Source organism: Monodelphis domestica, chromosome 4 (genome assembly GCF_027887165.1).
Source record: "Monodelphis domestica isolate mMonDom1 chromosome 4, mMonDom1.pri, whole genome shotgun sequence".
NCBI lineage: Eukaryota > Metazoa > Chordata > Mammalia > Didelphimorphia > Didelphidae > Monodelphis > Monodelphis domestica.
The window spans coordinates 121,792,360-121,819,361 of NC_077230.1; the positions used below are offsets into that span (position 1 = coordinate 121,792,360).

Here is a 27,002-nt window from a genome sequence, read left to right on the forward strand (position 1 = left end):
TCTCCCTAAATTAGATGGAAGTTCCAAAGACTCGGTGCCATTCTATAATAACTTTGTTGAGAATAAAAAGAGAAAACCAATCTCTCAGACAAGAGTGGATATCCTGTTTTGTATATAGATATTGTCCATTGATGGATCCTTGTTCATCAAATCTTAGTAAGGTTTCAGAAAAATGGGGCAGAGATTCATGCGTAATTTTTTCCGACTGTTGGCCACAAGTAGTCAAACTTCCTAACGCTTATTAAATTAACATTCCTTGTTTAAAAGTCCTGCTTAAATCCTGTCTCCTTCACAGGGAAACCTTGTCTGGCTGGCTTTATTAGAGCTGATCTGCCCTGAATGCCTAAATTATTCATAGCCATAAAAAATATTTATTTGTTCTATAGATGGGACCTTTCAGTCTTCTTCTCTGGTACAAAGGGTGGGCACAGGGGTGCAGCACCTTTAACCTCTGTGATGTGGAAGGGATATCTGCATTATCACTCCCATTTAACAGATGAGGAAACTAAGGCTGAGAGAGGTCATACACCTAAATTATTCATAGCCATAAAAAGATTTATTTGTTCTATAGATGGGACCTCAAAGGATATTGAATTTGAACCACATAATTTATCGCAATTATTGTTTTTGTTCAGTCATTCAGCCATGTCCAACTCTTCACAACTCTATGGATCCTTCTGCCCATGGAGTTTTTCTTGGCAGACACTGGAGTGATTTGCCATTTTCTTCTCTAGTGGATTAAGGCAAACAGAGGTTAAGTGACTTGCCTAGGGTCACACAGTTAAGTGTGTCTAAAGCTGGATTCAAAGTCAGGTCTTCCTGACTCTAGGCCCAATGCTCTCTCTACCGCAGCACCCATCTTCTAGAACACTTTTACGCTAACTTATAGTATTTGCTAATATTTCTTGTATGCTAGTTTCATAGCTTCATTTAGAAAGTAGCTTTTTGGAAGATGAGACTCTAGTCTTACTCTTCTTTTGTATATCTCACAATACCTTACATTTTTAGGGGATAAAAAAACCAAACACATTGCAAAGTTTAAGAAAACCTACTGCTCAATTATTTCTGCCCTGTCTTCTTCTCTTAATTCACTGAGAACTGCGGGCACATTGCTTGGCAGCATATCCTCATTGTAGGGGTCGCGGCTGGGAAAAATGAGAAATTAGAGGGTTAGAATCCAAAAGAGAAAAGGAAAATGACATGATGAATAGTTTCTGGCCCATGATTTCATTTTCTCTGAAACACATACATAGTTTTTTTTTCACCACAGAGACAGTTCTAGACAGGTTCCTCCCTCTAAAATGGACAAATTACCAGAGCTTTCCCAGGAGAATTTTTCAGGAAATAATGGGCCTGACACACTGCTAGCTTTGAAACCTTTCCACAACTTTGAAACATGAAACCACAGAATTTTTGAGCTCTGAATGGCCAAATGAGTTGCTGCTTACCTGGGGTTTGAAAGGACCATTGCTGATCCTTCTTTACACAATGCTTTTCTCAAGATCATCCTATGAGATATTACACTACAGGTATTATCACCCCCATTTTACAGATGAGAAACCCTGCTAGTAAAGGTATTTCTTCCATATCAAGTTTTTCCATGATGCATTGTGAGTTGGCATAAGAAATAAAATGGGGATTTTCGGGGAGGTTTTTGGGAGTTGCAAATGATATATGAAGGCCAGTAGATGACATAGAAAAATTAAGAAACTCAGAAGTACGTAAAATATATGCATAGTATTATATAGTATCAATGTATTTTATCTTTTAGTAATAAACACAGTAAACACCCCATGAAAGAAAAAAATTCAGTTTTCTTCTCTGGTACAAAGGGAGGGCATAGGGGTGCAGCACCTTTAACCCCTGTGATGTGGAAGGGATATCTGCATTATCACTCCCATTTAACAGATGAGGAAACTAAGGCTGAGAGAGGTCACACACCTAATAAGTAGAGGGATTGGTCTTAAAATCTCAGGTGTCCTAACTACAAGTCCATACTCCAGTGACATCTGTTACACTGTCCGAATTCTTATTCCTCCCATTTCTCTACTCTTGCTACTGCAGCATGTTGCTGCCATAAGACAGATTGTATGCACAGGAGGGAGCTCCAGCAGTAAAAGCACACATATAGAGACAAGCCCACATGTATGTCTTTGGGGTAATTTTTCTTTACCTTCTATTTTTTTATGCTAAAAACCACCTCCTTTGTCAGAGGTCTAGGTCCTGTAATAAATGACTACACACAGAGAAATCTAGAAATGGAGATAGTATCCAAAGCCTTTTATTACTTCACAAGGTAAAGGAGGAATATTATTTCTGAGGAAGTACAGTATCAAAGAAAGGGCAACAGGTCTGTAAATCAGGATCCCTAAGTTCTAGGCTTCAGTTTCCTTACATGAAAAAAAACACAAGAGTGCTAGACAACCTGATCACTGTGTCTTCCAGTTCTCCATCTGTGATCTCTAAGCTCACAAATCTTAAATCTTTGTGTGGTGTGTAAATCAATGTATTATTCTCAATGTATTTTATGATCAATATCCCCGTAGAGGATAGACTTGATTGGCTTAATTAGATACAGCTTTGCTTTCCTTTACCCTTCCATTTCCCAGTCTTTCACATAGACCTTTAATTGGTGCTCTTTTGTACAGGTGGAGGGTATTGTGTTGGTTTCCTATAAATTGGACAATCCATGTGTATCTTTGGGCATTGCCTTTGGGTCTCTGACTTGAGAGTAATGTCCCCATTCATTGCATAAAAGCAATAAATCCAGTCTGTATTCATCTTATATTGGCCTCTCTGATTATTGGAGTGATTAAAGGAGGTGCATTTTGCTATATCAAGACTCCTCAAAATTCCCACTCATATAACTTCCATCTTTAACTTTCAGTGCTTTTATTTAAAGTAAATTCAGAAAATCACATTGATCCAGCAGCTCTACAAGATCCCTCCCTTCCATTGATTAAACTCCCCTCCACCAGCAGAAAGGACTTCTTCTTTGGATATGATTTAAAAGCCAAGAAAGGGACAAAGAGAAAAGAGATAATTTTGATAGTTTAAAATTAAAAAAAATTTCCAACTATCAAACCAATGCAAATAAAAGGATGCATGTCTCAGATTTTTAGCACATTTCTCTGATAAAGGGTACATTTACCAGCTAAATAAGTGACTAATTAAAACTTTTAAAAATAATGACTATTCTACAATTGATAAATGGTCAAAGGATAGGAATAAACACTTTTCAAAGGTAGAAATTCAAACAGTCATAGGCATATGAAAAAATGTTCCAAATTCCTGATAATTAGAGAAATATAAATTAAAACAACTCTGGTTGGATTGGAATCTAGTCCATCTGATCACTGGATGATTTGTAAATTCTAAGGACAAATATACACTCCTATGATCTTCTCTAGACTAAACAGGACAGAATTAGACTCATTAAGCTAGTAATTTGGAGCATCCTTTCATATTGTTGCTGATAGTTTACATTTTTTTCTTCTCAAAAATTTTTGTTCAGATCCTTTGACTATTTGTCCATTGAAAAAAATGACTTTTTTTGTGCGAATTCTCTTTATAGTTGGTTGTTTGGGTTGTTGTCCTTCATATTTAAAGAAGAAATTCTCTCTATATTAAGGATACAAACCAAGTTGTGTGATGATTTTTTTACTCAACATTTCTCTTTTTAGTTACATTTATTTAGTGCCTTTTAATTTTATTTAATCAAAACTGTCTATTTTAATTTTTTGATCATCTCTGTCTCTTGTTTATTGTTTGCTTTCTAGCTGGAATTTTAAAAGGCACCTCCTTCTGTTCTCCTTGAAATTTTAATGATGTGAACTGTATAAATGTATGTGGCACATCCTTTGAAGCTTATTGTGGCATATGGTGTTAGATTCTGTTTTAAACCTATTTCCTGCAAGATGGTTTTGCAATGTTGGCAGCAGTTCTTTTTAAATAGTGAGTTCTTTGCCTAGTAGTTTATGTAAGCAATACAATCTTCTTTCCATAACATTATGCTGTAAAAGCTAGAACCTCTAAGACTTGGTATTAGCTACATCACCTTGAGCCAAAGATGGGAGCTAAGGAAGATGACAATGTAGATTTAAGTCATATCCATTAATAAAATCATATAAGAGTGATGGGGTGAAAAACTTAATTTAGTACCCTAGCACAGATGTGGCCTGAACTAGGATGTTTTGATAAAACCCTGGAACCCTGAAGGGATACTGACTAGATGAGTCATTTAGTAATTTATATAGTTGCCTTAACATTTTTTTCCCATAAAGCATTTTCTAACTTATCCATTCTAGACTAGACATGTGAAAGTCATTTATTTTATGTGTGTGTGTGTGTGTGTGTGTGTTTTGACTACTAGAACTCAAAATAATACAAGCTAGTTATGATTCTAATGCTAGGAAAGTATGACAAAATATTCACAAGGCCAGGGGACAAATGGCAAGTTTCTAGTGGATGTGAGCTGTGTACATTATTAATGTAGAGTTGAGGTTCTCAATCCTTTCTTCTGTCATGGACCCTTTTGGCTGTTTGGTTGGAACATGTAGATTGCTTCTTAGAAAAATATTTTTAAATAACTGAAGAAATTACCAAAATTTAGTAAGAGGTTAGTGAAAATAATGTATTTTTTCCCACTCATGTTCAAAGACCCTGTGAAATCTATCCATGGGGCCTTTGTGAGGGGAGATCACTGCTAGTAATACCTCTACTAGATCTGTATCCAAAAGAGATAAAAAGGGGAAAGGACCTATTTGTTTAAAAATATTTATAGCTGCGCTCTTTGTGGTGGCAAAGAATTGAATATTGAAGGGATGCCCATCAATTGGGGAATGGCTGAACAAGTTATAGTATATGAGGGTGATGGAAGACTATTGTGCTGTAAGAAATGATGAATAGGATGATTTCAGAAAGCTAGAAAGACCTACATGAACTGATGCAGAGTGAAATAAGCAGAACCAGGAAAACATTTTACACAGTCACAGCAATATTGTATGATGATCAACTTTGAAAGATTCAGCTACTCTCAAAAATATGATGATCCAGGACAATTCTGAGAGTCTTGTGACAAAGAATGTTGTTGGAATTGGAATACACATCAAAACATATGATTTTTCACTTTAATTTATTTGGGTTTTTATTCTGGGGTTTTGGTTTTTTAAGCTTATTATCTTATGAAAATGAACAATATGGAAGTATGTTGTGTACGAGAATACGTATATAACCCAGATTGAATTACTTGCTATCTTTAGGAATGGGGAGGGAAGGAAGGGAGGGAGATAATCTGGATCATATAATAGGAATATAATTAGGGATAGTCTGGTTTCAAAGGGTTAGTTAAAAGAAGGGAATTTTGAGATAAGCCCTGGGAAAGGATTCTGGGTAGGAAAGGAATTGTGAGAGTCTGAACTGAAAATAATTGAACCTACTTCCTTCTTGGATTTTCCTCTGAGCTGGAAGGGTTTTTGACTCTCTGCCTGAATTTCCATCAAGGTTAAGGAGGGGTCTTCTTTGAGAGATTCTCCCTGGATCGTCAAGATTTCATGGAGAAATCTTTGACTTCTAGGTAGAGAATTTATTTGGAGGAAACCAATTTCCCTGAGTCCAATGATCATCTGCCAGTGGTTCATCTGCCAGAATTCCTATTGGACTACGGTAATCTAAAGATTTCCATCTGTAACTTTGGGTTACTTAGTGCAGCAGCCAAACCCAGGCTTTTCCCCGTTCTTTATTAATAACTAGTGGGAAGATTAGAATTAAAGTCAGATAGTGTGGGAAAGGGTTTTAGGGAGCACAGGAAGCTGTAGGCAGGGCCAGAGAAGAAACAGAAGGCTCCCCTTAAGCAGAGGACTTAGAAGTTGGGTGGAGTTAGTTTTAAGAATGCTAGGGTCCTACCTCCAGTTTTCTGTTATTCCCTTTATTAAATAAATTTTGTTTTCCATAAGCCAAGGGTTTTGTTGCTTAACTGACCCTGGGAAATTCCTATTTGGGTTGTAACATCTAACATTCCTCTAGGATAGTTCCCATTACAATATAACTTCATAAAACTTTTGTGGAAATATATTATTACATGTAATTGGCAACATAAAACATCTTTATAATAAAAAGAGAATCTCTAGTCTAAATTATCTAAGATAAGTAGAATTTAAGAAATGATTGCAAATATTTTAGCTAAAAATTTGACTTGGTTCTTTATACTCATTGTACAGTTTCCACTGATCAATTTAACTTTCACTTATGAAACAAGTATGAATCTTACTTTTAAACAAGCTCTTTATAAAAACTTGGATGTCCACAAAAGATAATGTAAAGTACAGTTTTCTTTCTTTCTTTCTTTCTTTCTTTCTTTCTTTCTTTCTTTCTTTCTTTCTTTCTTTCTTTCTTTCTTTCTTTCTTTTAACCCTTACCTTCCGTCTTGGAGTCAATACTGTGTATTGGCTCCAAGGCAGAAGAGCAGTAAGGGCTAGGCAATGGGGGTTAAGTGACTTGCCCAAGGTCACACAGCTGGGAAGTGTCTGAGGCCAGATTTGAACCTAGGACCTTCCGTCTCTAAGCCTGACTCTCAATCCACTAAGCCACCCAGCTGCCCCCACAGTTTTATTTCTTAACAAAGGTCATGTAGTAAGATTCCTTTGGATAGTACTAAAATAAGATAAAATTGGTAAAGGTATAATTTAGATAAAAATTTGAATGCATTTTTGTAGAATACAAAGCATAGTTGTATCAAGAAGAAAATAGATTAATTTTTACTTACCAACAATTTGATGTCAAATTGGTAGTATCATTCAAAACTGAAAGAACCGCTGGAGTGAACTTTTTCCAGCTCATGATTCCAGGGATAATGTCCTGTAATGACAGTCAACAAATGCATGTGAAATGTTTCACAGGACAAGACCTAACAGAAGTTCCTTACAATTAAATGAAAATATCTTTTATCTTTAAGCGAGCTCTCATGGGCACTAAATAAAATTAGCTTCATTTTTAGCCCAAGAGATAATACAAACAACAAATCATTTAATAATCAATCAACAAACATTTTTAAAGTGCCTACTTGTGCCAGATATGTGTCCTAAGGACCTGGTAAATTTAGAGTCCTATGGACTCTAAAAATTCCATAGAGAGGAATTTTTCATGTTTCATGTTTCATATAGCTAACATATCCTCAGATTAAAGAACAGAATAGACAGTAATAACTAGATTTGATTACTGTTGTGGAAAGGAAACTAGAACAAGTTCTGGACTTTCTGCCACTGTGTTGGAACAAGCAACAGTGGGAATATTAGAGAAGAAATTGATAAGACTGACAGTTGGTGGAGAAAGGGGCAACTGGGAGTGGCAGTGGGTCTTGTGACTAGGACTTTCTTCCTGGTGAGGGAAGTGGAAGGAGCTTTGGCTTCCCAGTCTCTAGAAAGATGTGCCTCTATTTTCTTCAGCCAGAAGAGACAGGCCCAACCAGTTTTGAAAGTCAGAACTTTTCTTGTTGCTTGCTGTCTATTGCTAAGATTTTGAAATTAAGAAAACTAGCATAGATATAGCATAGACAGAAATAAGAGAAACCCTCCACCAGCCTATGAGGCCTGGCCTCAGCTCCAACACTGAGAGAGACTCAAACTTCTTCCCTCTTCTCTCTGATACCTCTCCCATCTGAACTGGTTATTAAAATTTATCTTATTTCAATATCAGTAAGATAAGGGGACTATCTTTTCAGGGGGCATAGAGGGAGCTGAACCTCAGTTCAGTCAGTCAACTACAAATGATCCTTATCAGACCCTTGCTGGGTGACCAAAGTTTGGGGAAAGGCTTGTCCCTCAGGAGGGTCTGAGTTTACCTGCTCTGGGGCATCTTTGGCATCAGTCCATAGAGAAGACTTTCCCGCAGGCTATCATAAGTGGCTCATTTCTTGGACACCCCATTTTGGTCTAAAAATAGCCTCTCAGCAGGGGGTATCTCTCTCCTTTTGCCTCACTGGCAGCCATATTCCCTCTCTCCCTTCAACTCCTCTATTCCCTGCTACAAACTTTCCATATCCCCAGTTCTTCTTATCCACCCATCTTTCCATATAAATATTATACTGTCAATACAATATTATTACAATAAAATAAAATTACATTTAAAATGAACTGAAATTACTGAGAATTTGCCCAGATTTATGGGTCCCAGATCTTCCCAGCCTAGTGGCTACTACCTTACCAAGACGAGTTAACTGTTTCTGGAGTTCTTTGGTGGTCCAAAAAGATTCTAGAATGATAAATGTACATTTTAATTACCCCTCCCATAGAGCTGTTGCCATGAAAACTTGGTGAGCCAATTATTTGCCTGCCTTGCTGGCTGCCATCTGAGCAGACTACCTAGAGTTCCTCAGGTAGGACACCAGGAGTGGACTTGCCAACAGAAAGACTGATGGAGACATATAGTTATATTAGAAAAATGAAGTTCAACTTGTAGAGAAGATTCTCTTACATTAGAAAAAGAAACTTCACCTGTAAAAGACCCATTTGTCATGGCCAGATATGATTCATTTAGTCTTAATCCATTTGAATAAAAACAGTTCTCCCAAACCTTCAGATTTCTTTGCTTCTATCCTGGCTTCACTTTCTTAAAGTCTTCACCATTTCAATTGTCTTCTGCCTCAGAATCCTTAGCTCTCTGGTCCTTCTGCTATTTCTGCTCTGGGTCACCCTTACCATCAGGCTTCTTTATACCTGCTCTCCTGCCATAGAAACTATTGGAAAAACTCATGAAACCAATGCTGATCATATATTATTACTACAAATTCATGTAACCTGACTTCAACAGGACCTTCATTTCTGTGAGGCAATTCTTTTATTTGTCCTCTATTAATAGCTAGCATTTATATAGCACTTTGCAAAACACTTTACAAGTATTATCTCATTTTATCCTTCCAACAACCCCAGAAGGCAGGTGCTATTATTATTCTCATTTTGCAGATAGGGAAACTGAGGCAGATAGACATTAAATGACTTGCCTAGGGCCAAAATAGCTATCAAATGTCTGGGGTAGGGGTTGGAACTTGGGTCTTCCTGACTCCAGGTCTGGCACTCTGGGTATATGTGTTTTAGTTGCATATTCTATTAACCTAGCTGTTTTATTTATTGACTCAGCATATTCCCCAGAGCCTGTTTCAAAGCTTCTCTTTGATTTATTTTCATTAGGGATTTTCATTCTTCTTAGTGCCATTGACCTTGTCTCAGTATAAATTTTTAAATACATAAAACAAAATTTAAAGGATTCAAAGGAAATCCAAATACACTCAAACACATAAACATACACATATATATGTATGGGGTTAGGTACCATGTTGGCAAACCTATGGCACAAATGCAAGAGAAGGCTGCTCCCTTCTCCCTCTCCACCATGCCTGAGGATATTTCTCACATGACCTACCCCACCTCTGCCCAGCATCCCAATGGGAGTGCTTCCTCCCTCCCCTGTCTGGGGTAAAGAAGTAGCTCACATACAGAGTGAGGGTTTGGGTATTCAGTCTCTAAAAGGTTAGCCATCACTGGAGGGTACACCAGACCACTGCTACATTGAGAAGAATGTAGGACAGAAGTTCTTAGCCTGGGGTGTGTATATATGTACACACACACACACACACACACATACATATACACACACAGGTCAAGGCCCCCAATCCCATTCTCTTTGTAAGACTCAACTTCTTTCCTTACTGAGAAGTTTGAAGTTGATTATGAACTTTAACCTCATCATCTCCTCACCTCCATCTGTAAACCTTAAAATTTCTTAGACTTATAAATGTTGGAAATTTCACCATTGGGAAATTTCATACTTGAAAATTTTCCTATTGATAGTGGGAACTCTATTGGAATATGAACCCCATTGGCATGGGAGGTTCCTCCTCCTCCCTTCTTAAGATTACTTTAGGACAGAAACCTTTTGCTAAACAATGGAAAGGGCTTTGACCTATGCTTAAGCATAGAACAGGAAGTTCTTTGAGTCATGATTGATTTTAGAATTGATACAATAGAGATACTTGGAATGACATAACCAGATCTTGGAAATTACAATCTCCACCCTACTCAGTCCTAACAGGATTTAGGAAGGGCTACAGCATAGATCAAAATTTAATTATTCCAATCTCCACCCTACTCAGGGTAACAGGATTTAGGAAGGGCTGCAGCAAAGGATCAAGATTTAATTATTTGAGAATATGACCTTCAACAGACATGTGCAAAGCCACAGACCTCTGGGCGGGCCTGGGTTAAGGTAGAGCCACCATTGGCACAGGGAAGACATGGACAGTGATTGGTAGATGTGAGAACTGAGGGGAGGGAACTTGGATGGTTTCCTTAAAGATAGCGGGATCTGAGGACTGAGGGGTGGTTGGAGAGTTTTGGCTCTGAGTGGTTGGAGAGGTGCTCTGAGAAGGTTGCTCTGAAGGAAGCTGGAGGTGGAGGCCCCTGAGACTGTTTCTTCATTTTGGTCACGTGAGTGATAGGGATTGATCTCTTTTCTTTGCCTCAGCTATCTAAGGGCTTGGGCCTTTTGGCCCAGCCTAAACAGAGGGGGTATTTAAGCCCTATTCCCTTCTCCCCCTTTCTCTCTCTCTCTCTCCCTCTCTCTCTCTATCTCTAATACCTTTCTTCCTCCTGTTTGTAATTAAACTCCATAAAAGGTTGACTGCTGACTTGAGTTTTCATTAAGGAATTGCATAGCTGAATTCCTTGGCGACCTTAAATTAATATATATCAGTCTTTTAAAAGTGATTTCCTTGTCACACATCCTTCTCCACATCTTTAACTATCTCCTCCTCCTTTGGTTACTCTTAGAGTATAAGGTCTTTCTGTTGAGAGTCTATGTCCTCTGTTTTAATCCTTACCCTCCTCCCCCTTTATAAGTCTATTCCTGTGGTCATATTTTCTCCTTTCTCTTTAGTCTCTCCTAGTCTACTGAACTCAAAGAGAACCTCCCTCAGAGTTACAAGCATGTCCCTCAAGAGAAGAATTCTTTTTGCAAGAAGAATTTAATTTTAAAATTTGTTTGGCTGATGCTTTTGAAAAAAAAAAAGGGGGTGGCAACTAGGTGACTCACTAGAAAGAGAGTCAAGCTCGGAGACAGGAGGTCCTGGGTTCAACTCTGGCCTCAGACATGTCTTAGTTTTGTAACCTTGGGCAAATCACAACCCCAATTGCCTAGCTCTTACCCCTCCTTCTCCCTTGGAAACAATACTTAGGTGTTCTTTCTAAGACAGAAGGTAAAGATTTTTAGTTTTTTTTAAAAAGAAAAAGCATAGTTTAATTCAATACAATATTCTTAAACTGATACTCTGAACCAAATAAATTACTCTATTTATGAAAAAAAAGTAAGTTATGGATAATAAAATATCAAAATACAAATGATAAGTCTCCCAATTTAAAAAATATTTGTCCTGCAAATGAAATAAAAGAAAGACTGCTTGACCAGTCTACAGAAGCAAATCTAATTTTAGTTAAAAATCTTGTTTTGCCTGATGATACATGTATCACCCAGATCAAATTGCTTACAAGCTCCAGGAAGGGGGAATAGAGGGTGGGAAGGAAGGAGACAATTTGGATCATATACCTTCAGAAAACTTATGTGGAAAATTGTTATTACATGTAATTGGTAAAGTAAAATATCTTTACCCCCCAAATCTTGATATTTCTAAATATGAGTGGATAGAGAAGTCATTTGCCATGGGCAAAGATGATATATTTGGACTTATCCTGCCTGAACAAGAATATAGATGACTTATAATAGCATATTGGACCAAATGTTTCAGCTTGAAAATCTTAATATTTTGGTTATTAGTGAGTAAAGAATTATCTGGTTTATCCAAGAAATACAAATTAAACTATCATTAATAATGTATATAAAATGGGGTTTTCTTTTATAGTTATTTTCAAAGACATTTTGTTAATTTAGCAGTGAAAAAGAAACTCTTTTCGCCAATGGCACAAGGTTCTGAGAAGCTGTAATAAAAAGCAAGTCCAAGTAGGTGTTATTAATAAATACCTGTATATGTTTTCATTGCATGCTTAAAACTTATTTGTGATGTCATAAAATTACAATAAATTCTTAACTTTATTTGAATAAAATAAAACATAAGATAAAATTATTTGCATAATTTGTTTTATGAGCTTTATTGGCAGTTATGATAATTTTGTAAAACTAAAAAAGAGGGCAACAATATATAAAGTTTGGGAACCACTGATAGCCTATAGGATCTCTTCTAATTCTACAAATCTACTTGAATCTAACTGATTCTGCTAGAAATTTGAATGTATATGCTGGACAAATCTCAGAAAAAAAAGATTTGGTATAGCTATACAAACATTTTTCTCAAGTACACAGAAACTAAGTCAAATGACAATAATAAAGATAATTTATAGTAGGCTTTCATGATCAAAAGCATCCAACTCAACAAATTTCTTGGTGAAATTAAAATTTTATTCCATTGTTAAGATGACAAATCTCTTTTTTAATGCAGGTTAGAAGAACAGATGCAGCCTAATATAGCAGAAGGAGAACTGGTTTGGCGTTTGGAGAACTGGGTTCAAGATTTTTACTATTACTCAAGATTTTGAGCAATACATTTTACTGATGACTCTCAGTTTTGTCATCTGTAAAATCAGAGAACTGGATGATTTCTAAGGTCTCTTCCAAATCTAAATCCTATGATTTTATAATCCTAGGAATGTGAGTGTTACAGCTTTTTAGGGAAATTGACATTTTAGATGCTGATTCAGAACCAGAGGAACTCTTGAGGTCATCTAGTTTAATTACCTTATTTTACAGATAAAGAAACTGAGGCCAGAGGAAGATAACACAAGTACTAAGTAGTAAAATCTGGAATAACAATGAGTCAAAACTGATTCTTGATAAATCATCCTTTTGCAGCCCCAGTAATGTAGACACTCCAGTCATCAGATTACAAGCCGCCCATTCCTTTTCAAATTGCGTGATTCTTATCTATGTCCTTCCATAAATCCTTCACAAAGAATCTATGCTGGAAACCACCCTCTATCTCTTTTCATATGTTGTTGATTATAAAAAGTCCACCATTTATCCTGTCTATCTGTCATTTCCTACCCTACCTACAAGACTTACCCATCTTTTTTTATGATTGTGCATGTCCTTTGTGACATTTTTTATATGTTTGTTATATGCTGTCACTAATTAAAACTATATACTTCTCTTTAAGTGTTGGCTAAAACTTTACCTTTTGCAAGAAGCCTTTCCCAACCACCTCATATCCTTTCTCTGAGATTATCTTCCCTGTATTCTGGTTCTGTTCTGTTTGTACATAGTTGTTGGCATGTTATCTACTCTATTGGACTGTGAACTCCTAGCAGGCAGGGATGGTTTTTGTCTTTCTTAGTATTCACAGTGCTTAATAACTGTTGGTTACTTGACTTGGTGACTTGCTTCTTGGGGCATATACAAGTTCTGTTCTTCTGAGATATCATTGGAAAACCAAATACATCTCAAGAAAAGAAATAAGTACCTTGGTCAAGGGGGTGTGCCAAGATCATCTATACATGTTTCTGGTTAATTGGGGGGGGGAACCTGTGTAATATACAAAGAGTAACAACTAAGATGATATTCCCTTTCAAAGCATATCTAGACAGAGAACAGGATTTAGATACAGACAAAAAATTAAAGGAACAGAATATTTCATTTCCTAGCAACTTTAAACATGTGTCAGGCTTGTTCTCTGATTCTTGATTTATACATTTTTAAATGGAATATTCATCAAGATCTATTGACATAGTTAACAATATTAGAAAGAGTAAAATGTCAATGGTTCATATGATATTTGCTACTTTAACCATTTCCCACTTGGGAGCATCAATAGTTTGTTTAAGTGCATCAGGGCAGAGCAGTTTTAATTCCATATCTTCTCATTTTTATTCTAATTTGAGGTTGATTTGATATTTATGTTGACAAGTAGATGATCTGACTATGCAGAGAGGGCTGACTCAGAAGTGGTTCTTACATTGATAACTAGTCATTTTCAGCCAAGAAAAAGTGTTTCATTTTTTTCGTGTGTTGTTATTTGGTCATCACCATGTCCAGCATTTCCTGACTCTCTTCTTGAATAAAATATTCATAATAAGTTTCCTGCATTACCCATATACTTTTGGTCTCTTTCATTTCTTGATCCAAAACCATATTTTCCAATTCTAAAGTACATTTTGATTTCATTTGGAGGATCTTATAGATTTCAAAAAATTGTCTACTTTTTTGTTTGCAAGAGATAATGCATGAGGGGGGCAGCTGGGTAGCTCAGTGGATTGAGAACCAGGCCTACAGAAGAGAGGTCCTAGGTTCAAATCTGGTCTCAGACACTTCCTAGCTGTGTGACCCTGGGCAAGTCACTTACTCTCTCATTGTCTATCCCTTACTGTTCTTCTGCCTTGGAATGAATACTTAGTATTGATTCCAAGATGGAAGGTAAGGGTTTAAAAAATAGAGATAATGAATGAATTATACTTTTTGATGGGTTATTGTTTTTGCTTATCTTTATCATGACTACTGAAATAAGAGATGATCAAGTATCCCATGAAATGTTCCTTATTCTCTCAGAATGCATCATCATCATCATCATAAAACTTCTTTAGTGTCTTAAGATCTGTAAAATGTTTCCCATACATTGTGTCACTTGACCCTTAAAAAAACCTTGAGATGCACGTGTTTGAGATATTGCTATCTTCATTTTACTAATAAGAAAACTGAGGTCAGTGTTGCTGCACATCAGAGAAAGTGGGGGGAAGTAAAGTGTAAAAAGAATGGAAAGGAAGGAAGGAGACAGCTTCTAAAGGATCTTATATTTGATCCTGGTGGTAACAAGGAGCCATTGGAGTTTGCTGAACAGAGAGGTGAGATGGTCAGACCTATCCTTAAGGAAGGTCACATTGATATCTGAGTGGAGACAGACTGTAGTGGAGAGAAACGACCACCAGGAGGCCATTACAACAGTCTAGGTCTGAGATGATAAGGATCTTGGCAGTGTCAGAGGAGAGAAAGCATCTATTAAAGATTTTGTGATTAAAAATCTGTAAAGTAAATTAAAGATTTGTGAAGGTAGCATTGACAGGACTTGGCAATAGACTGTGGTGTGAAAGAAAGGAGTTGAAGACTAATAACTAGGTTGTGAGCCTGGGGAGGTTGATGATAATTATTCAATAGTGATAGGGAAGTTTATAAGAAAGAAGAAGTTTGGGTGTGGGGGTGAAGAAAAAGTATATAATGAATTCATTTTGGACACGTCGAGTTTAAGATGTCTTTAGGACACTGAGTTCAAAATCTCCAATAGGCAATTGGAATTGGGATACTAGAGGTCAATAGAGAGGTTGCCCAGGCATTTTTCAGTGGTGTCTGGCTTTTCATGAACTCTTTTGGAGTTTTCTTGGTGAAGATGCTGGAATGGTTTGCCATTTCCTTCTCTGGCTCATTTTACACTTGAGCAAACAGACAAACATGCCCAGGGTCACACAAGCTAGTAAATGTCTGATGCCAGATTTGAACTCAGGAAGATGAATCTACCTGACTTCAGGCCTGACACTCTATCCACTGAGCCACTTAGTTGCCCAGGATAGAGATTAAAGATATATGAAAAGATTTGAGAATCGTCTTTTGGAGATGATAATTGAATCTGGAGATCCAATGAGATCAATAAGCAAGGTATCAGAGAGAGAGAGAGAAGAAAGCCCAGGAAAGCACTTGGGGTAGAGGAGGCATTGATGGTTAATTGGCATGATCTGGATGAAGATTCAGCAAGGGAGTGGGAGAAGGAGTAAACGGAGAGGGGGGGGAGTACCAGATCAGAGAAGTATGAGAAAAACTTGGAAAAGAGTATCAAGAATAGGGTGATTTGACAATGTCAAAGGCTGCAGTGAGTCGAGAAGGAAGAGGACTGAGAAAAGATCATTGGTAATTATGGAGAGGGTCGTTTTAACTGAAGGATGAGGTGTGAAGCCAGACAGCAGAGAGTTAAGAGAGTTAGGAGAAAGGAAATGGAAGCATCATTTGTGGATAGCCTTCTGAAGCTGTTTAGCTATGAAAAGCTATGGGATGATTGCTAGTGAGGATAGGCTGAGCAAGTAAGGGTGTATGGTTTTTTTGTTTTTTATTAGTGATAGGGAAGATAAAGTTATACAGTCAGTCTTCAACTTTCATGAGAGTAATGTTCCTAGAAAATGGAGTGCAAAGTAAAAAATGTGAATGTTGGCACATTGAACCTATGGGGAAATAGGAAAAGAGAGATTCCCATGACCACCAAAAATATAACTAGGGATGGTTAAAAATATATGTTTCTGCATATAATTCTTTATAATAAATATTAATTCTGATAATAGGCACTTTCCTTAACATGGTAAACATGAATTACAGGAGAGGGGCAGGGATGCCAATGCCAGAAGAATTCCTGGGTAAAAAGGGGCCATACTTGTCAGCTCTATCCTTCCCTTTTCACACTATAGTTGAACCATTCCCTGATGAAAAGAACATACTTTGGGGTGAGACCCAGGCCAGGTGTCCTTAGGGCTCCAGCCTGGGGCTGGTTTGGCCTGACCTGGCCAGCACAGTTCTCTGCTAGCTGGATACTTGCCCCAAAGAGAGCAACAAAAAGATAATGACTGCACTAAATGCAAAACTGTTACCACTGTATGTATATGTATACACATAGATACATATATGTTACTAATGGCTGTGCTTTGGCACATTATTCTAATTATCTCTCCTGACAACAGGCAAAGTGCATTATGGTTTATAGGTGCTTATATTTGAGGGAGCATCTTTGTGATGGTTATTAGATTTCTATTATTTCGATAGAAGCAAATTCCAGCTACAGAACATAGATGGCCGACTTGGAGGAATGTAAACTTCTTTGCCATTTTAAATTTTCTTTAGTATAAATCTTAAACCTTCAAACTGCAGATTTTTTTTAAAATTTCAATAAAAATGTCAATTTGAATAGTTTTATTAAATATGCATGCCTTAAAAAAAAAAAAAGCTGGATGCTCTGTGGGCAGCCACACTGCTTCACCATTTCTGCAAGATGCTTGAACCAGTGGCACAAATAGCTGGGAAGGTGGATCACAAGAAGGCAGAGCTGACCACCATTGATCATTTACCCATGAACTCAGCCAGTTTTTCATTTTTTGAATTCCCTCATTCAAACTTGAGAGGTTACTTGACCACTTTCTGGAGTGGATCCGCAAATGCTTTACGTATATTTTTCTCTTTTTGCAGATATAAACTTGCCCATCACAGCTCTTATTATTTTCTCTACCAAGTATAGCTCTGAATGTGCATGGCTGCTAATGTGAAAGTGAAAAAATCAGGTAGCTAGTAGAATTATGTGAATGCTTGAAGTCTCGACCTGTTGTGTAAAAGAGTGTAAGAGAATAAGACTGCAGAAACCCAGGAGAAACAGATGCAATGAATAGAAGCTTGGAGATCCATCCATCAAGGAAGAATTCCAGGGAAGAATGGAACCGAGTTAAACAGTTAAACAGGAGCACACAAGCTGCTTCTGGGGACTCTTTTTCCTGACACTCAAAGGAAGAAGAACTGAAGAATTTTCTCTGTCTGTGACCTGCTGATTTTTTCTCTTTTTCTCTTGGCACTTGAAGGAGGAAGAACTGAGAAGATCCTTTCCTTGTTGGTTACTGATTTTTCTCTCTACATTATTAAGAGTTGACTCAAAAGATCCCTAAGGCTGTTAGCCACATCCCTCATCTAGGACTCTAATTTTATTACTCAATTTAGGATTTACTTAAGATCAGGGAAAGTCCTAACCCCTCTCTCCTATCCAATTTCCCTTTCCTTCCCCTTCCTTGTTGTTCCAACAACTTTAGAGAGTGAGTTATATATGAGATATTCAGGCAACTTATTCAGTCTGAATCCCAGTTGACTCCAACTGAAGAGACTAACTGAAGTGGGAGGGAGAGGGAGGAGGGAGACAGAGTCTAATTCCATCTTACCTCATTGGTCAGTAGGCTTGCCCAGAAATCTTACATTACCATAATCCATCTAGAGAAACAACCACCTAATACACTGTGAATATATTTTTTAAACCTTTACCTTCCATCTCAGAATCAATACTGTGTATTGGTTCCAAGGCAGAAGAATGGTAAGGGCTAGGCAATGGGGGTTAAGTGACTTGCCCAGGGTCACAAGAAGTGTCTGAGGCCAGATTTGAATGCCTGACCTCCCATCTCTAGGCCCAGTTCTCCATCCATTTAGCCACCCAACTGCCCCTGTGATGTGCCAATACTGAGGACTGACTGCATTTATACGCAATCAATAGACAGGGAGAGAATAAAGATTAATGAAACATGAGGATGATAAAGGGGACAGTTTGCTAGAGAAGATGAGATGAAATCAGAACACAAGTGTATGCATAGGGGTGAGCCTTGACAAGAAGAGGGGTTACCTCTTCATGGGAACCTCTTTATACTTAGCTAGGTTGGTTCTTCAAAATCTGATTCAGTCTATGCCAGGACCATGCTTTGAGCCTTCCCAGAATAAGAGTCTCCAGGAGCTTGTGATCCTCTAGCACAGACTTCAAATATTACTAGGATTATTTCCATAACATAAGGCAATAAAGGTAGAAATTTGCAAAGATGGATTAATCATATGACCTAAATTTTTATAGATGTGAAATCTGGTTAAAACAGATATTAAGGGAGACCTTGAAGGAAAGAAGATGTAAATGGAAACATGAAGCTGAAAGTGCTCTTTGCATAAGGAAGCAAGGATGCTCTTTTATTCCATAGCCAGTCCCATCATCCCCACTTCTACCCCATTATGTACGAATTGTATGCATATTAAAACTTTGGAACTTATTTAGCACATGTTGTACTTAAGCACAGCCACCCCTTACTAGCAACCCAACTTCCCCACCCCATATTCACAACCCTTTACCTCTCTATAACTGTGTGGCATCTGATACCAATTTTGCAATTTATCATACCTTGGAGACATCTCTGTCAAGGAATCTGTGACAGTAGCATTACCTTTCGATTTAGAAATTTCTTTTGTGTCATGGGAATACTGGATCCTCTATGACATTCTTTGGTGAACATATATTTTGGATGTGTACACAGATGATAATCAGTTGTTACTTCTGCATAGGTCATCTTGTGTTTCACAGCAAATAGTCCTGGGTTTGGATTCTACAAGAGAAAAAAAATGAGATGCTTAAAAAAATTTCACCATTTTTAAGGTTAAAAAAAAAAGATGTAAAAGTTCTCTAGGACTTGTTTCAGCACCAAAAGTTCATGATTCTTAAGTACAAAACTGAAAAAGAATTTTGAAAAAAATCATTATTTGTTTCAAACTCGTTTCTATCTCAAGCTGGAAAGATTAGATTTTTCTAAAATGATAAAGGGTCCAGGATTTCAGACGTCAGGCTTTTTGAATGTCAAGTTCCTTGTTCTTACTTAAGGACTTCATTACATCTAACTTGCTCTTGTGAAAACATATGTTGGCCTACAAGTGAAATGACAGCTTAACAAGGGCTCCAACTATGCATTTCCAAGTTTGATGAATTAGAGAAATTATTAAATAAGCAAACCTTCTTTAAAGAGCAAATAAGATTTCTGGTTTTGAAAACAACACAGTCTTTTAAAACCCACTTTAAAGAGAAGACAAGGCAGGGAATGGCAGTTGACATATCAGGAAATGTCAATATTTAACTTTATTTTGATAATGTTTTTATCCAGGAAGGCTCCACTTGGATGTAGCATCTGTTGTGCTAAGAGGTCCTGCTCTTTACTAATTTCTAGCTGGGCTGACTAAGGAATAAAGAAATCATCTGACATCTAAATATGTACCCAAATGGCAGATTGGATTTGATTGAAAATGTCTCTGATTTTGTTTTTCAGAAAAGAAAACCCTAATACAAACCTAAAGCTGAAGGACCATCCTTTTGAAAATAGTTACAACTGCTCAAAGATGTCCATGCTAATTTATTTTTTCATGCTAAAGGTCTGATACTGGCCCTCTCTAAACCATCTAATCCCCTCCCCAAAACACCCTCCATTACAGCATGATTATACAGATGATAAGTAACAAAGATGGAGTCTATGTAAAATACTGCCTCTCAATAGACTCAGAGTATAAAGCAAGTAAAAAGAGCATTTGGACCAGGAATTGAGAAACTGACTCCAGGCCTGGGTCTACCATTTACAGACTTGATGTTAGGCAAGTCATTTCATTTTCCTGAGAGGCCTCAGATTCCTCCTCTAAAAAAAGAGAAAGTCAGACCATGTGAACTTGATGGTCTCTTCTAGATTCAACTTGCTTCCAGTTCTGTGATCTTCAGGAAATAAGGCGAGAAAGCTAACTTTGTTAACTCTGGTGACATCTCACCAATCTCTTGCTAGAGATATAAGAAGCCAGAGTACCCATCTGAAGGTACTGTGAATCAAGAGGACATTTGGATTATTAATGGGGAAGAAGCAGAAAGAAGTCCTCCAAAAATCAACTGTCAGTACCCAATTTCAAAGATTCATTTTGGTTAAGTTCACTTAAGAAACACCTTCTCCTTGTTTTCTCCTAAAGAAATGATCGAAATGCAACTTCTTGTTTCTTTTACTTACAAAAATAGAAAGTGGATGATACAATGGAGACTTGAGCATAGTTTCAGGAGGGCTGAGTTCCAACAGCGATACCTTTCTACAGGATGGTAAGTGGTGGTTTTCAGATCGTTGTGATGGCTCCACAAGTATTATCTCTTCCTTTAAAATGACAAAAAAAATTATAAAAGAAAACTGGGAAAGGATTGATTATTTAACCAATATACTTGGGTAACATCTTAAAAGACCTCCATGAGTTCTAGCACCATGGAAAACTTAAGATATAAGATAAGAACAATAATCAGAATGGAAGGAAAATGAAATAATACATTTATCTTAACTATGAAAAGAAGGTGTATTATTTTCTCTTCAACAGATAGAAAGAATTATTAGAGACAAGACAGATAAGCTTGTCAAAACATGACCCATAACTTCTCCAGTATGGGAACTCCTTTCACTGATGCAAATTGCAACTTATCTAAAACTTAAAGTATTAGAGAGCTACCCTGAGGGTCAAAGACTTTGAATGACTTGCTCATGGTCACATAGCTAGTTAAACTGAAGCCAGATTCTTTCTGACTCCAAGTCTACTGCTTGATTTATCCATTTTCTCCTCCTGTTTCCTCAGATGGTTATTCTCATCAATGTAGACTTCCCTGCCAATGACATAGATTGTACCCATCTATATTTGCCCATGTGGTGTAGCTAACCCATGTTCTCCCATATATTTGACAAAGAGGGTCTACTCAATGTGAGATTCTCTTCATATTTATATGAGTATCATTAGAGCAGTCGGTTATGCATTGGTTTTCCCTCTCTCTCACAGCATGATCAGTCAGTTCATTTATTGAGTTATATATTTATCTGATGGACCACAACTCTTTATGGTATATGAAAGATTAAAAATTTAACAAGAAGAAAATATATAATTAACATTTTAAAATTCACAATGGTAACTTCCAGCCCATGATGGATAAATGATTAAAGAATAGGAACAGACAACTTTTCAGAAAAGAAAACATGAATTATTCACAATAATTTGAAAAATGTTCAACCTCACCAATACTAAAAAAAGTCTTAGAGGGATCACTTCACTCACATAAAATTCACAAAAATAATTAAAGCCTCAAAGTTCAGTGCCAGAATCATTTTGGAGAAATGTTTCCAGTAAAACTAAACTTTCAGAATTTTGTAAGCAGTCTGACAGTTCACAACAAAAGTAACAAAAATAATCATAACCCTTTGACCCAATAATTTCATTGTCAAGAATGTGCCTGGGGCAAATAGGCAGTTAGGTGGTACAGTGGACCGTGTGTCAGGCCCATAGTCAGGAGGATCTGAATTCAAATTTGATATCAGATACTTCCTAGATGTGTAACTTAACCCCTGACTGCCTAGCCCTTATAGCTCTTGTGCCTTGGAACTGATACTATTGATTCTAAGACAGAAGATAAAGGGTTAAAAAAAAAGAATATACCTGAAAATGTTATTAAAAAAATAAAATGGTTCAAAGATTTTCCCTGAAGCATTATTTGTCAACACACATACACACAAATTAGGAGCAACTTTAAATGTCCAACAATAGGGAACCAGTTAAATAAATGGTAGCAGATTAATGTAAAGGAATATTGTAATACAAACAAAAATTACAAGAATAAAAGCATAAATAAATCTGGATATTTATGAAATAATGCAAAGAAAAAATAGTAACAGAAGGCTAGCATATATGTGAATTATGTGAAGAGGAAAAAAAGAATGAGAATCTAAGGACAAACAAAAAATCCTGATGGAGACTAAAGAGTGACTGAAAACTTATACTACCTTAAAAATGAGTTAAAATATCAGTTGTTACTAATTAAATTTAATTAACTATATTGCTGTTTGATGTTAGATTTATAATAAATTATTTGCAAAAAATGTTGAGTTCCAGAATGACACGTTAAAATTAGAATTGAAAGTTATACTTAGAGATTTTGATACATTACCATAGCTCCTTCTTTAAGGGGACGAGCAAGTTTTTGAGATTTATAACTCGATGAGCAAGTCTGGATACAATATGGTTTGTACCTCTTAATATTGTAAAGTTGGGGAACCTGAAAACCAAAGAACAATACATATTTAAATGTCAGAGGTAGGGGAATTTGGACATTCTGCAATGTAAATTTATTATTCTTAATCTTTACTGAAAGTGCTGATGATACTTATCAGCAAAGGTCAGTTTGAGATAAATATGAAGAACAATGGACACATATAGAGGTGGAATGATGGGCATTTTATAACCATGTGATGGTCACATATACTAATTATGTTTCATTAAGGTTCCACAAAAGTTCTGTAACATCATTCCACTAACTTCATATGCAGATAACATTCAGTATGACTAAGGAGATCACAAGTCAAAAAATTGAACAGTCTCATCATTTTATCGGCTAATCACATCCTTTTTTCTTGATCTGGTCCTGTGATTTCATTGGTGTAGGGTGTCATCTGGTGTGCTAGGTCCTCTGCTGTGGCAGGATGGCAAGTTATTGGTAACCTATAGTCTCAGAGAGGTAAAGTGACTTGCCCAGAGGCACCCAGCAATCTACAGATCTAGGCAAAAAGAGCTGAATCTGGGTTTTCCTGACTCCAAGATTGTCTCTCTCTCCAATGTGTGACATTGCTTCTTACTCACATTAAGATAACAATGGAACAGAAAGAGAGAAATCATAGAAAGACAAAATGAAGATGTTAGGTATAACCCATTTTCTGGCTAAAAATTTAAACAAGAATATTCTGTTCTATTCAAATGGAAAAAATATTCTGTTCCCTTTTTCATAATAAAAAAAAAATCCCCACTTACTTTAGTAGTTTAAACAACACATTTGACAAGAGGTTTTCTAAAATGTGACCAACCTGTAAGTTAAGAAAATGGTGACATTGTTTTATCTGAACCTCTGCTGGCTTAATGGGTACCAGTCCAAGGCCATCAGGAGCCTGAAATTTAAAAATAATTAATGACATAAATATAATCCAGTCAACATTAAGCAAATATGGAAATATTTCCCCTTTCCATTATACCTTTAAATATGAAGTTCAAAGAATAACCAATTTTTAGAAGTTCTTTGGAACCCATTTCATATCAATTTTACTTTTCAGGTGAGGTTATTAAGACTGAGGTAGAGTAATCCTAGCTTGAATGAGGCATTCTTGAGTCAGTACTAGTCACCGGGAAAGATATGATGGGTATTTGATAAATTTAGCTTTCATTTGGGAGATGAAGCAATCTTGAAAGCAAATCCAAAAATTTACCAGCTCATAATATCATTTTTTTCAATCAGCCTAGATATTACAATGAAGAAAACCAGAGTTCTGTTTTTCTTGTCTAGCAAATTTGTTTATTGCCATGGAAGAATATAACCACTGTAAGACTATATTAATTAATCACCTGTTTTCTGGCAGTTGGCCCAACACAAACATTTACTCCTTTTAAAAGGCATATTGTGTCTGCTGATCTTCTATTGGCAGGCCCTTTTGGTACAAAAGAATAAGTTCCTAATTAGCCTACCAACTTCTCTAGTTGGGGTCTGGTAGTATTCTTCTGAAAAGTGAATCTGGGTGAAAGTTTGAATTTGCTGAAGTCAATGAGTGGGGTTGCTTTGGAAAGGAGTATGGCTTTATAAAGTAAGGGCGTTCTTCCAGTTTTCCTTTTCAGCATGTCCTCAGCTGACTGCTAATTGAATGAAAGGAAATGGTGTTGCTGGCTCTCTGAATTTGTTAGAGGTCAGAGGAGACATTGGGAATGTGACCATGGGAACTTTCCTAACTATCCCAGTGTGGGAAAATCTCCTGGTCTAGAATAAACTAAGCTCCATATTCTTTCTTTCAACATCTAGGGAACTGCCACTACTGTAGAGACAAGACTTTTTTCTCTCTGTGTATTTACTGTGCGTGTGTCCAGCAATACATTAGACTAGGCAGCAAGATGGTGTAGTGGATAAAGAGTCCCAGGCCTGTAGTCAGGAAGATCTTCCTGAGCTCAAATATGGCCTCGGATACTTATTAGTTTGTGTGGCTAGTGGCAACCCGGGCAACTCACTTAACCCTGTTTATCTCAGTTTCCTTATCTGTCAAATGGGCTGGAGAAGGATATGGCAAACTACTCTATTTTCTCTGCCAAAAATCCTCAAATGGAGTCATAAAGAGTCAGGCATGACTGAATGAACTGAACAGCAACAATGACTGAGATGGCATACTCTATACTCAAGTAATGTAAAATTTCTACCAAACTCCTTTAATTAATACATTCTTATGGGGTTGGTAAGAATGGACTACTTGCTGGAGAATGTTTTTCTCATAGATAATTCCACTTCTTGGTCCCTAACTCTCCCCATTCTAGCAAAGTCTTGTTATTCTTTCACACCTTTTAGCCTGTTCTTCCCTTTCCTCAGTCTTTGATTCCCTGAGATACCATTTCCAAAGGGAATTTGCATTCCTATAAGTCTGTGGAAGAAGGCTGATCCATCCAGTTAAGTCTCTAAGACAAAAACAATCTTGCAACTCTATACTTTTGGTCTAGATGAAAAAGAAAATGGTTTAATTTCTATACAAATGCTTCCACAAAACACTGGTCCAACTTCTGCCTTCAGTGAGGAATCTTAATCAGATTCAAAATAAGAAATAAATCCGTGATTTTCACATGGCAGCAAATAGGGTGTAGATCTCTCTTTTAAAGATATTTTATTTTACCAGTTCCTTGGAATAACAATTTTCTACATGAGTTTTCTGAAGTTATATGATTTAAATTGTCTCCCTCCTCCTTCCCAGAGCTGACAAGCAATTTGATCTGGGTTACACATGTATTATCATGTAAAACATATTTCTACATTGTTCATTGTTTAAAGAGAATACTCATATAAAACCAAAACCCCCAAATAAACTAAGTGAAGTATCATATGCTTTGATCTGCATTTCAACTCCAATAGTTCTTTCTCTGGGGATGGATAAACATTCATTGTCATAAGACCCTCAGAATTTGGAGTATTCTTTTGGAATTGAAAGCTCTGACTAGAAGAGAAAAAGGACCCACCAAATCTTAGTGAAAGAGTCTTTAAAAGGAAAGTATATCTCTATGATGCTCAACAAATCTAAGGATTCTAAGGCATGCTTTATTTTCTTTCTGAACTTAAATGCCCCCCAAAATCTCATTTTCATATACACAGTAGAACAAAAAGAGACCCTACATGAAACCATGAACTCCTTCATTTCACACTGCTTACTTTTTTAAAAAATGCATAAAAGAAACTCTACATATTACTTTCAAAATGGTCCTGCTTGCGTGTCCTCTCTTTTCAACTTCTGTTCTTCACTGTACAACTAAAAAGATATTTCAATGGCCCTCTTTTTTTGATGTTACTATTTCTAACAACCATCTCATCTTTTCCTCTTCTCAGTTAACTAAGAAAAATAGGCAAGGAGAAGCTCTTGTAACAATTAGTTTTCTCAAGCAAAATGAATGTACACAATGATCATGTCTAAAAATGTATGCCTCTTCACCTCATGTCAATCACTTATTTGAGGAAGTGGTTACCATACTTCATCATGGGTCTATTGGAGAGATGGTTGGTCATTGCATTGATCAGAGTTATGCCTTTCCAAGTTGTCTGCCTTTATTATGTTGTTCTTGTATAAATTGTTCTTCTGGTTCTACTTCATTCTACTTTAGTTCATACAAGGATACCATCCTAAATCTCAATCAGAAGCAAGTCCATCACAGGCTGGAGGCCCTTCCCTTCCTATCCTTACAGAAACTCAACCAGTCTAGACTCTGACATCAACTGACAGGAACTGATGTCAAAAGGGTATCTGCTTCATCTGGAAAATCACAGATTTATTGCTATTATTGGCTGATTCTGCTTCTGTATTTATGTTATTGAAACATCAAAGCAGAAAGTATATGGTGTATCTTATATTAAAAGCCCTTACCTTCCATCTTAGAATCAATACAGTGTTCTGATTTTAAGGTAGTAGAGTGGTCAGAGCTAGGCAATGGGGGATAAGTGTCTTGCCTAGGATCACACAACTAAGAAACTGAGCCTGGCTCTCAATCCACTGAGCCACCTAGCTGCCTCCCAAATGGTACATTTATAATTAGTTTTATTGAATAGGCTAATCTGTACTTCAATATACCAATGATCTATGAGTGCTATGATATGTATATTCTCTCTGCCAAATATAATCCCTCCTCTCTCTTGGCAGATTGTCTTCAAGCCTTATAACAGCCCCCAAATCCAATAACTGGCAGCCAACATAGTGAGAGACTTCTCTGAATCTGCTTAGGCTAGTCCTAGAAAACAGACACATTGTCCATGTAAGAAGAGATTTTAACACAGAGTGGAAATGGAATACTGCAAGACACATGATTGA

The 27,002-nt window shown here is 36.8% G+C and overlaps 1 protein-coding gene across 5 annotated transcripts in view; it reads right to left on the reverse strand.

Moving 5' to 3' along the window:
* Positions 1-27,002, reverse strand: part of CFAP221 (cilia and flagella associated protein 221) — a 144,611-nt gene that overhangs the window by 35,055 nt on the left and 82,554 nt on the right. For all 5 annotated transcript variants that reach the window (XM_007494060.3, XM_056793753.1, XM_007494059.3 and 2 more), the window contains exons 17-22: positions 23,493-23,573; positions 22,583-22,690; positions 20,622-20,759; positions 19,035-19,193; positions 6,764-6,855; positions 1,053-1,145 (exon numbers count right to left, since the gene is read on the reverse strand). In XM_007494060.3, coding sequence (XP_007494122.2) covers positions 1,053-1,145; positions 6,764-6,855; positions 19,035-19,193; positions 20,622-20,759; positions 22,583-22,690; positions 23,493-23,573 — 671 coding nt within the window. The remainder of the gene's footprint in view (positions 1-1,052; positions 1,146-6,763; positions 6,856-19,034; positions 19,194-20,621; positions 20,760-22,582; positions 22,691-23,492; positions 23,574-27,002) is intronic.